Consider the following 10,693-nt stretch of genomic DNA (forward strand, 5'->3'; position numbering starts at 1 on the left):
CAGTGTGCGACCATCAGGCTGGTGTAGGAAAGGGGGATGGGGATATGGGCGACCACTCTCATCGAGCCTAAGGCGCTATGAATGGCCCACATGCCACGCACCTCTCCTCAGCCCCTTCCCCCGCCCCCCTCCGCTGGCACGTGCGCGGGTATCGAAAGGCGGTGACGTTAGCATCGTGCTCATTGGCCGGCGGCGGCGGGACGGCGATTGTGATGTCAGCGAGGGGGCGGGGCAGGGGTGGGGAACACGGGGCGGGGATTGGGCGGGAGCCGCGCGATGGAACGTCGGGGTTGCTCCGGTGAAGGCTGCGCGCTGGATACACAGCCGCAGTATCAATCAAGTCGACAGGGTCCCGCGCAGGCGCTGCTCGGGTTCCTCTCCCTCTCCCTCTCTCTCTGGTGCTGGCTCTTGTCGCATACAGAGGGAGCCCCAGTGCATCGAGAGGCAGACGGAGCTCATTTGCCAGCACAGTCATATCAGCAACACATACAACACATACACATACATACACACATATAGACAGACATGGAGCTCCTCTGCATGGAAAATGCCCCTAGAATCCATCGAGCTTTCCCGGACCCTACCCTCCTCGCTGACCATCGAGTCCTGCAAAACCTGCTGCACACTGAAGACAGATACATCCCCAGGACTTCTTATTTCAAATGTGTACAGAAAGAAATCGAACCCCACATGAGAAAAATGGTTGCATTTTGGATGCTAGAGGTAAAAAAAAATTTAAGGCAAAGAAAAAGCGAGCACTCTTCAAGATGCAGTATTATTCATGCCTGCCTGTCTCAAGAGCTTTTGCAAAAGTATTTGGGCTGGGAATCTGTGTCGGTGTCACCTACTTAATTTTATTTAAAATTTTTTTTCAAAGAAGTTATTTATAAATGTTGCCTCTGAAAAAGCATATTGGGGAAAAAAGGCGTCGCTTTTGTACTAACTGCGTGCAAGTTTAATAAGCTTTCTTTCCCACCCCCGATTGCAGAGAACTTCTTGGAATCGAATGCAAAATTGTGCTGATTTTTTAAAAATATTTTCTCTCGCAAAATTTATAAAGAACTGATGATGGCTGATAAACAACATGCTGTCGCCATGTTGACTCGACTTCAAAAAAAAACTTTTTCTTGCGTTTCTCTGTTGGGCTCATCAAAAGTCGCTTTGGCTTTATTAATAAGAGAGTCAGTAACTGCAGGGTTATTAATGGGTGTTTAAGATGTTGCACTTTTTATTCTCCGTCTCACAAGTTGTCCTTTGCACTGAGTCCGCTGGATCTTAACTCCTGGACTCTTAATGGTTGGTGCAGAGAGCGAGTTAGACCACCCAAAATTCTTGCATTATACCTTAAATTTCGTCCGTCCAGCAAAACAGTTTGTTGTCAGCTCCTGACCCCAATTAAACTTCAGGATTTTTTGTTTATTTACATGTAAAAATTATCGCTGGCGGCGCAACTGTCTAATTTTCCCGATTTTTTGAAACTTTACTGCGAACAAAAGGTAACTCTGCTGGCAGCCACGCGATATTTTTTATTTAATTTAATTTTAATATTTTAGAAAATCCGCAGTCGTCGGGGGCAGAAAGAGGCTGTCGCCCAGAAATGTTAAATCTTGTAAAAAGCGACTTTTGAGCAGATACTTGGCGTGTAGGAAAGGTCGGAAAAGCGTAGTGTTTTTGACTTGTTTTGCAAATTGCTAGGGCTGTCGGTTCAGTTTGCAATGCTTTAAAGAAAATGCGTGCGATTTGTAATGATTTTGTCTTTTGTGATCGAATGGATATTTGGGCTGATCTCCCCTACTTCTCGCCGTTTTTTGCCCCATTCTAGGTGTGCGAAGAGCAAAAATGCGAAGAGGAAGTCTTTCTGTTGGCTATGAATTATCTGGATAGATTTTTATCTTCGGTTCCCACTCGAAAATGTCACCTCCAGCTGCTAGGGGCAGTCTGCATGTTCTTAGCATCAAAACTGAAAGAGACGATCCCCCTGACAGCTGAGAAACTCTGCATTTACACAGACAATTCAATCACCCCAGAAGACCTCCTGGTAAATTCACCAATATTTCAGCATTTGACACGTTTTGTTTTGTACTTTTTTTTTTCAAAAAAAAATCTATTGCAGAGCCTTCCTGGGAACGACATGGTCAAAAAGATTACTTTGTAATTCTATTTCATATTTTAATTTTACAAAAAAACCTTTATGCTCAGGTGCGTAGGAAACTTCACATCTAAGGTAGAAAGTTTCCGACCCCCTATAAATTGAACCATTTGCGCTGGCGGTGGCTGCAGTTATTGATCAGACTTCAACCCAGACTCACACTTATGACTAAGCGTCTGGCGCCCTCTGGTGCAAATTTGCAAAGCCCACCCTAGTTGTACCGAGCTGCTTTCAAATAAAAGTACAGCGATACTAATTTTGCAACCAGTAATTCTTTCCAGTTTGTCCTTTGGTGAGATGTTAGCAATGCAAACATAGCAACAAAAGGTGTAGTATATGCATTGGAGTTTGGACTGCATATTTATGTTTTATAACCATTTTATAATGTGTAACAATTTATTGTAATAAGGATGAAAATTGTTTAAGATATGTCCAGTGTTGTGAACTTTGAGCTGATCAAAGTTTACGTGCCAACAAATCTGCGTTTGCAGGGCTTGAGTTTTACTTTAGATTCTTATTAGCAAATGTATGAACCACTCTATTTCTTTTCTGGGGCATTTGAGGCTTGCAAATTTACATTTTTAAAAAATTGATGGGGTAGCACGCTGTTAAGTCACCAGGCTACACCCGACACCTGTGTGATTCTTCGGGGATAGTTGTGGTTGATAGCCTGTTGCATCTGGCTGTGTATAATGCACTACTATGGTAACTGGGTCAGCAGGACCACACAGATACAGTTTCCTCATATTGCATCCTGCAGTGGTGGATGGTTGTTACCATTTTTCTTTTTGTTTCCCTTTAGAGTCTCGCTGCTTTTTTTTTGCTCTGTTGCCTTCACACCGTAGCTATTCCTCTGACAGTCTACAGGTCATTCTCAGCCATTTTATAATGGCACAATTCATGTTAATGCTTCGATAAGTTTTCAACCCCAATGCTTCTTACACCAGAAGTTAAACCCAAGTTAGAATTAGAAACCAGGAAGAAATGTGCACTGCTGGATGCTAAAACAGATGTCAGCTGGTGGACCTCCTAATTGCGTGAAATGTAAAATGCTGTTTCCAATGCCAAATATCTCATGATTGCAGTTAGCTGCATGCATGCTGAGCTTTAAGTGTTAATATAGAGCTTGGCCAAGATGTGGTGCTGGATCCTGTGTCAGAGATAAGTGCTGAGTGGTTATGTGGCCATTTACATAGCTTCTTTCCTTGGACTCCTATCAAAATTCTACACATTTTCAAATTGGAATGGAGGCTGCTAACTGTGGTCCTTCTTATCATCTTCCATGCACTGCTCCTACTATCCTTTATCCATTTTACCCAACTAGTCTGAGAGCAAAATAAAATATGAGGTAGTTGGCAAACAGAGCAGAGGTGACAGGAGTTAAAACATTTTTGTGCAGGATTGTAGTTAAGGTATGGAATTCACTGCTGAGGATGGTGGAAACCAGTTCATTCGTAGACTTTGAAAGTAATGAGTTAAAACTCAAAGGAGACATATTAAAGGGATACAGGGGAAAAAAGTTAGGGAGTGGAATTAACTGAATTGCTGTTCAAAAGAACCAGCACAGACTGGATGGGCTGAATGCCCTACATCTCTGTGCTGTAACTCTAATTCTATGTAAATGCTGCCTTGCTGATATGTAAGAATAAACAGAAAAAGACAAGGTCAGACTGTTACTGGATGGGATGCTAAGTAATGTTGAATAAGTTGAGCTTAGTTGGCTTCTTACCTGTAACGTGTGGGAGGAAATCATCATCTATTTTTCTCCATTTCTGATCACAATCCACTGGGAGTGAGTTTTGCTTGTGAGAGCTCCCTAATTCTAGTTCTGTTGTCCACTTTACTGCTGATAATATCCAGGATCTTTATGATGGGAGTTATGATGAGTTAACTTTGGAGTGGTAACATGTTACTCCACAGTACCTAAGTTGGGAATCATGGCCTCAATTTCCATTCAAGCTCATCAATAACTGCTGTTCCTCAGGATGCTGATTTGGATTATTTCCAATCGTAAGAGCACTTTGAGAAATCTGAAGTCCACATTCTCACCTCTGGCTGCAAGAATGAGAATGATCCAATTTTGTTTTCTCTTTGTAACTTTTTCCTCATTTCACTGGGGACCCTGAACAGCACTGTCTTCCTAGACAGTTGCCAATATTACTTTGCAAACAGCTGCTAAAGGGTGTGCAAGAACACACTGCCTTACTCACAACTGAAATTTTTTTTCTCTTCGTTTTGAGGAAGCAATTTCCTCCATGACTGAGCAAATTCTGAAGAACTGAGAGTTGTAAACTGGGGGTATAAAGTTTTGTTTGGTCACCCTGTAGTGTATACATAGTTCTTTGAATCAATATTAGTTAATTTTAAAGTACTGACCCACACTTGTTCCCATAATGTGTAAAGGCTATTAAAGGCATTGATCGTGATGCAAAAAAAATTTTAATGAGTCATCAGAATTGAGAGAATACTGCTATGACGAAGCATTTACAGAGTTGAGGGTCTTTTCTGTACAAAAGAGGTGGCTGAGGAAGGTGACCTTACAGAAGGCTGAAGCATATGAAAGAGTTTGATAGGGTACATGTAGAGAAGATATTATCGCTTGTGAGAGAAACCCAAGATTCGCTTTCATAATTAAAAGGTGGTCATTTGTAAGTCCGATAGAAAATTCAGAAAAAGTGTCTTGACTTGGGAGAAGAGCTAGAATGAGGAATTAAGTGCTATGAGTAATTGAAGTGAATAGGAAAAATGGGTTTAAGGGAAGCGGAATAAATTGGAGGTGAAAGAAATAGAGTTGTGCTGATTGGCTTGTATGATGGCTAATGAGAGGTATGTACAGAGTATAAGCACCAGCATGGACAAGTTGATCCAAACGATCTTTTCCTGAGGTTTACATTCTGTATTGTCCGATTATAGAACAGACGTACTTGCGGATGATGAGCGAGACATCTTGTGGTTAAGCTAAGACACTGCCTGCCATCAGGAGTTACTGTCATCATTGGGTACTATCTCTTCCTTTTAGATCTCTGAGGAAATAGGAGCAGGAACTGGTATTTACATAAAGGGTTATGGGTGTGGCATGTGAGGCCGAATAATTTTAAATCAACGCTGATTGGAATGGGTTTTATGGGTTAATCCTGATCTAAACTTAAAATTAATGAGCACAGGAATTTCAGTTCCAGTTTTTTTTTTAAAGAATCAAATTCTTGTGACAAGTCAATAAAATATTCTCAGAAGTGTTACCATTAACCTGTGATCAAGGTGTATTTTAGAGACTTGAACCCATCATCTAAAGCCCTTACTATTGTCTTGAGTAATTATTTTGGGTCAGACCAAGGCTTCTTAGGTATCCATAATCTGAGAAGACCCAAGTGTTATCTTGGTGTTTTTATCAGCATATGTATCTCAGCTATAAAGCTACTGTGACATAGAAGGGAGGCCATTCACCTATTGAATCCATGCTGTATCCCTGCTTCGCATCTCAGTCAATCCTGTCCCACCTGTTTATCTCTGCAGCCTCCACATTTATATATCTCAATGACCTGTCCAATTTCCTTCTGAAAATGTTGATCCTTTCTGCTTCTACCACTCTTGTAGGCAGAGATCTCCAAATATTCTAATATCATAACATACATTATACGTTCATTTAAGTCACTCGTGTTTGTTGTGTGGAAATTTGCTACACTTTGAAAGTACTTGATTAGTTGCAAATAATTTGGTACATACTGAGTTTGTGAAGCACCCTGTAAATGCAAGTTTAGTTTCTTATCTAATTTAGTAATAGTTTACATTCAATATGGCTCTACATTTGTAGAACTCAGCTTGAATAGAAACTGAATTACTTTCTCCTGCTTTTAGATTAGAATTATTGTCCTATATGCTTTTCCGCATTCTCCCAGTACAAGTACCACCCATTCAAACTTTTATTGGTGTACCTTTTTGAAAAACATCAGTGCTGTTTGGTTACTTAGAACAGTAATAACTGATGGGAAAGTTTGTATGATGGCTCCATAATGTACGCAGGAACAGCAACCATGTCTAAACCAATTTTTATTTGTCAGGCTTTATTCACACTGTCAGTTTTCTTCACTTTTAGTTCTGTGCCCGTGTTTATGATGAAAAATACTCATGTAAATCTGTCAACTTGCATTTTGCTCATTGAATTCACAAATTCTCTCATACTTTGCAAAAACTCATCTGCCATTTCTCAGTAACTGAAATTTCTAACGCCCAAAGTTTAAACTTTTTTTTTTAAAATGCACATTTTCGAACAATATGATTAAACTCATCGATTGAATGATCTTGTGTCTTTTATTTTGTTTTTGTCTATCCCAATAGTCAGGGCTTGAGTTAAGTTTTTTTTTTGTCCAGAGCTGTAAACTGAAATTGAGAGTGCTGCCCAAAGATGTTCAGTTGTGCCTTGTTCTCAGAATGCTCCAGTGTCGATTAATTGAATATTTTTTGAGTTTATAACGTTCCCTGTTCAAACTCTTTTGGGAAATACACAAAAAAAAAATTCAAGGACAAATTTCAAAACCTTCACTGAAATTAAAATTGTTTTGTCTTCTAATGAGAGAGCTATATGGGAGAGAGGGGACATAAATTAAGTAACATGAAAAGTTCTGTCATGGGGTGGGGAGGGGAGTCATTTATTTGACATTTTAAGCCAGCTAAATTCAGGCGCCTGCAACTTGTTGGCAAATAGAAAAGTTTAATGCTAATGGTTTATAACTGTGAAATGGAACAAGAAGAGGCCATTTCATCCCTCAACATTTCCATCATTCACTGAGACCATGGTGGATCATTGATTCAGATGTCCAGCACCTACGAGAGGGTTTTGGTGCGTGGAACTGAGGCATGAGCAAAGATGTGTGTTTCTTTTCCAACTTGGTTCCATTTTCTTGGAAAGCGAAGTCTTTAAAGTCTGTCTTTGATGGCAACAAGACAGAATGATGGGAGGCAACTAGGCTGGTTGGGGCTTTTGATCCTTCATTCATGCGCAATAGGAGATCAAGACTTCACATTAAGGTAAATGGGTGAGGTAGGTAGTTCCGAAGGGAGGAAGCAAGTGAGATGGTGTCGGGAAAGGTGCTTGTACAGACCCAGAACTGGAGGAGTTAAAGAACATAACCTGAGGAAGCGGGGACAAGTGAGAGAAAGTGTCTAGGTTGCAATAGGTGTGCAGCGAAAGGCAGACCGACCATTTCTTGCCTCACTGGATTTTGATTGTTTTGAGAAAAAGCAAGTTGAGTTTTGGACTGAGCATAAAGAAGGCTTCAAATCATAATGTTGAACAAGTTGGGTGGCAACCTGAGTGCAGTAGGATTGGGAGGTGCTCGAGGCCTCCATGTCCTTGCAGCCTCTGGCCCAATTGCAGCCTTTTAGTTGTTGGCTCCCTTCAGCATTGCACCTTGCAATATCACCCATCTGAATGGAAATAGGAATCACAAGAGGGCAAAATGAAATACGTAGGAGGAGGGTTTCCTTTCTTAAAAAAAGGAACTGAGAAACAGCAGTACAAAGACATATCAGAGGCCAGTAAGAATAGCACATTCTCTATCTTACCATGGGAAATCAACTAGCACGTTAAAATGCTGCACACTTTCCCTAATTTTAGGATTTTAAAATATTTTCATATATCAGCATTTACAATAGAAGCTGGCTATGTAAGCATTTAGTGTCATTTTGAAGGCTTTTTAAAATTAAGTTATATTAAGCAACTTAAATGTGTCAGCAAGTTTTTAGTGCAAGAATTTGAATCATCAGATAGCGGAATTAAGAAATGTTGAATTAAAAGCGGCAGCGTTGCTATGTAAACCCTTAACCACTCCTAGTGTAATGGATTGCTCCCTGCTTTTGATTTGCCCAGCCTACCCCATTCAAGCAGCAAACTGCTGAGCCTCTTCAGGTTAGACTGAATTTTTAACCGTACCTGTCTGCTTTATTGCCCTGTTGATTTTGTTTCCTAACCTGCCAGCATCTCAGCTGCATATCTTGTCTCCCTTCCAGATCCCAAATTCTGTCTTGGGGTTGTGGTGCAGGTGGGGAAGAGAGGTTAGTTATTGTCACTGATGCAGCAGAAAGACTTTGTGTGATACTCAGCAGACATTAGAAGGGATGACCAAAAGCTTCTGTGTTGGGTAGGTCTTTACAAGGACACGGAAGTGGAACGATTTTGCATGAAGTGAGACTAGGGAAGTTGATAGCACAGATGCTATTGGTGATTCACAGACGTGAGGGGGTATATGGGTCTCGGTTCCAGAACCGTTCACAGGGATCTCTTGTGGCACTGTCCTAGTGTCCCTACCTCCGAGCCAGGAGCTTTTGGTTCAGTCCCACCTGCTCCAAAGGTGTATCAAAGCATCTCTGAACAGATTGATTCAAAAATATCCAGAAGAGTTCAGAGAAGGGGGAGGTACGCCATGGAGGGGTTCAAATTTGAGACAACACAATATTGAGAGTCTTGGGAAGAGCATGAAGGCAAATGATGACTTGATCTGTGACAGGATAGAGGTGGCAGAGCTTTGGAAGAGCTGAAGTTTACTGCTGCTTTAGCTGGATAGGAGTCCAAGCCAAGAGGAGTAATCCTGGTCTGATTTGACAAAAGTACCTGTCAGCTTTGGTACATATTAACTCTCGGAGGTAGGTGATGATTTGAGAGACAAGTCAACAAATTTTTGTAATAAGTATAAGGAGTGGGCCGGAATTATGGGAATGGAAGCTCACCCCAGAACAAACAAGACATCGATATTTCAAACATTCCTGTTCAACCTATAATAGTTAGCAGTGAGAAAGAACCAAATTCCATTCAGCACGCTTCATGATTTCTCCAAGTTCTAATTAGCCAAGAATGTGCTTTTGAAGTGTTGTCACTGTTGTAAGAAAAGCAGCAGCCAATTTGTAAGCACCAAGTCCCAGAAATAGCAAAAAAAAAAGTAACTGTATAGTCTCTTATGGTGTTAGTTAAAAGAATAGTCATTGAGAGTGTATGTATTGTGGCAAGAGCCAAAGATGCTGGCTTTAGTCTTCAAAGTTAGCTGTAGAAGGTTATGCCCCACCCAAGACTGCTTGTCTAAAATCCGGTCTTGACAGTGCAGAGTGTGTGGAGAGTTCAAGTTGTAGGGCAGAAACTTCAGCATGTGGAAGCTGAGAGATCGCAGAAAAAAGACCGACCACTTTTAACAGTATGAGTGAGATGCACAAAAAACAGACAGATGGTGCTCATAGATCATAGGAGGGACAGATGGATACAGCAGATTATAAACAGTTGTTCAAGAAGGTGCATATTGAAGGGAGATGATCGTACAGATTTGAGAATGAGGGGAAATAGGTACAGAAGCACTAGGAAATGTCAGCACTGTGTGAATAACATACGTTAAAAATACAAATTGTGTATCAAGCTGCAAACTTCTAAAACTTGTGAATCTTTAGCATGAAGGCAGTTTTGGAACAGAAAAAAACTTAAATGTTATGCAAAAGTGTCATTATTTACTGAACTTGCTCATAGACGAAGCCAGTAGTCCAGTTTGGGAATTTTGCAAAGCAGGAGTATAATGAAACTGGGAGAGAAGTGGAAAAAACCCTGGAAAAGCTTTCTTTCACAAAAAGTGCAGCGTCTGAATTTAAGTCAGATGTAGCACTCATGCTATGGTCTCGCCTTTAATGGGTGTTTGTAACTGCCTTCCTGCTTGTCAAGAATAGAACGTGCAAACATGTATTCAACATCTAGTGTGTAAACTGCATCTTAAAGCAAGGTTTAGTTAACTTGGCGAGTATCATCATGTACGGGTGAAAAACGTTTCTAGTATCCAGCCTGCAGGAGCTTTGAGATACATGCTGACTTCCACAGCACTTTTTCCAAGATAAGGTTCTATATCAAAGCATGTCCTTCCTCCTTAGTTTTGTTTCCTGACTGAATTCTTGCTTTTTTTTAAAAAAAATATAAATAGACATAGCAGCGTTGTAAACAATTTGCAAGCAATTTGAAATCTGTTTTCTGGTAAGTATGCAAGGAACGGACTCTTGCTTTGTGTGCATTTAGTGCCTGGGAAAACTGCCACACTCTGCACAGACCGATAGTGGGAGGATAATGATGGTATTTCAGTTCCTTGAAGCAGAGCTTGTTTTCTATGTTCTAAAGTTGTATTTGTTCTCAAGACACTTGGTGGGGATGATCTGACAGAGGCTTGACTCATCCATCTACCCAATGAAGTGAAAGTGCACCACGATGAATGCATTCTGACTGTGCAAAGTATTTGGAAATGCTAGTGATGGTCCAGTGAATGATTTATTGCTAGTCAGCTGGTGCCTTCAGTATAAACTCCTTAAACTCTGGTATTCTTTCACCCTTAATGATCCTTGTTTCTCCTTCAGCCTGATGAGCACACTCCTGTGGAGTATCTTGGAATGTTTTCCTTTGTGAAAAGAGCTGTAATAAATGCATTCAGAGATAGTAGGAACTGCAGTTGCTGGAGAATCTGAGATAACAAGGTGTAGAGCTGGATGAACACAGCAGGCCAAGCAGCATCAGAGGAGCAGGAAAGCTGA

General features: G+C 40.8%; 1 protein-coding gene across 1 annotated transcript in view; it reads left to right on the top strand.

Annotated features, from left to right (window-relative positions):
• The first annotated feature begins 323 nt into the window (after positions 1-323).
• LOC109931888 (G1/S-specific cyclin-D2-like) overlaps positions 324-10,693 on the top strand; it is a 36,518-nt gene continuing 26,148 nt past the window's right edge. The window contains exons 1-2 of the mRNA XM_020531153.2: positions 324-723; positions 1,823-2,038. Of these exons, the coding sequence (XP_020386742.1) occupies positions 526-723; positions 1,823-2,038 (414 nt within the window). The 5' untranslated portion in view covers positions 324-525. The remainder of the gene's footprint in view (positions 724-1,822; positions 2,039-10,693) is intronic.

This window comes from Rhincodon typus, chromosome 25 (assembly GCF_021869965.1).
Source record: "Rhincodon typus isolate 14 chromosome 25, sRhiTyp1.1, whole genome shotgun sequence".
NCBI lineage: Eukaryota > Metazoa > Chordata > Chondrichthyes > Orectolobiformes > Rhincodontidae > Rhincodon > Rhincodon typus.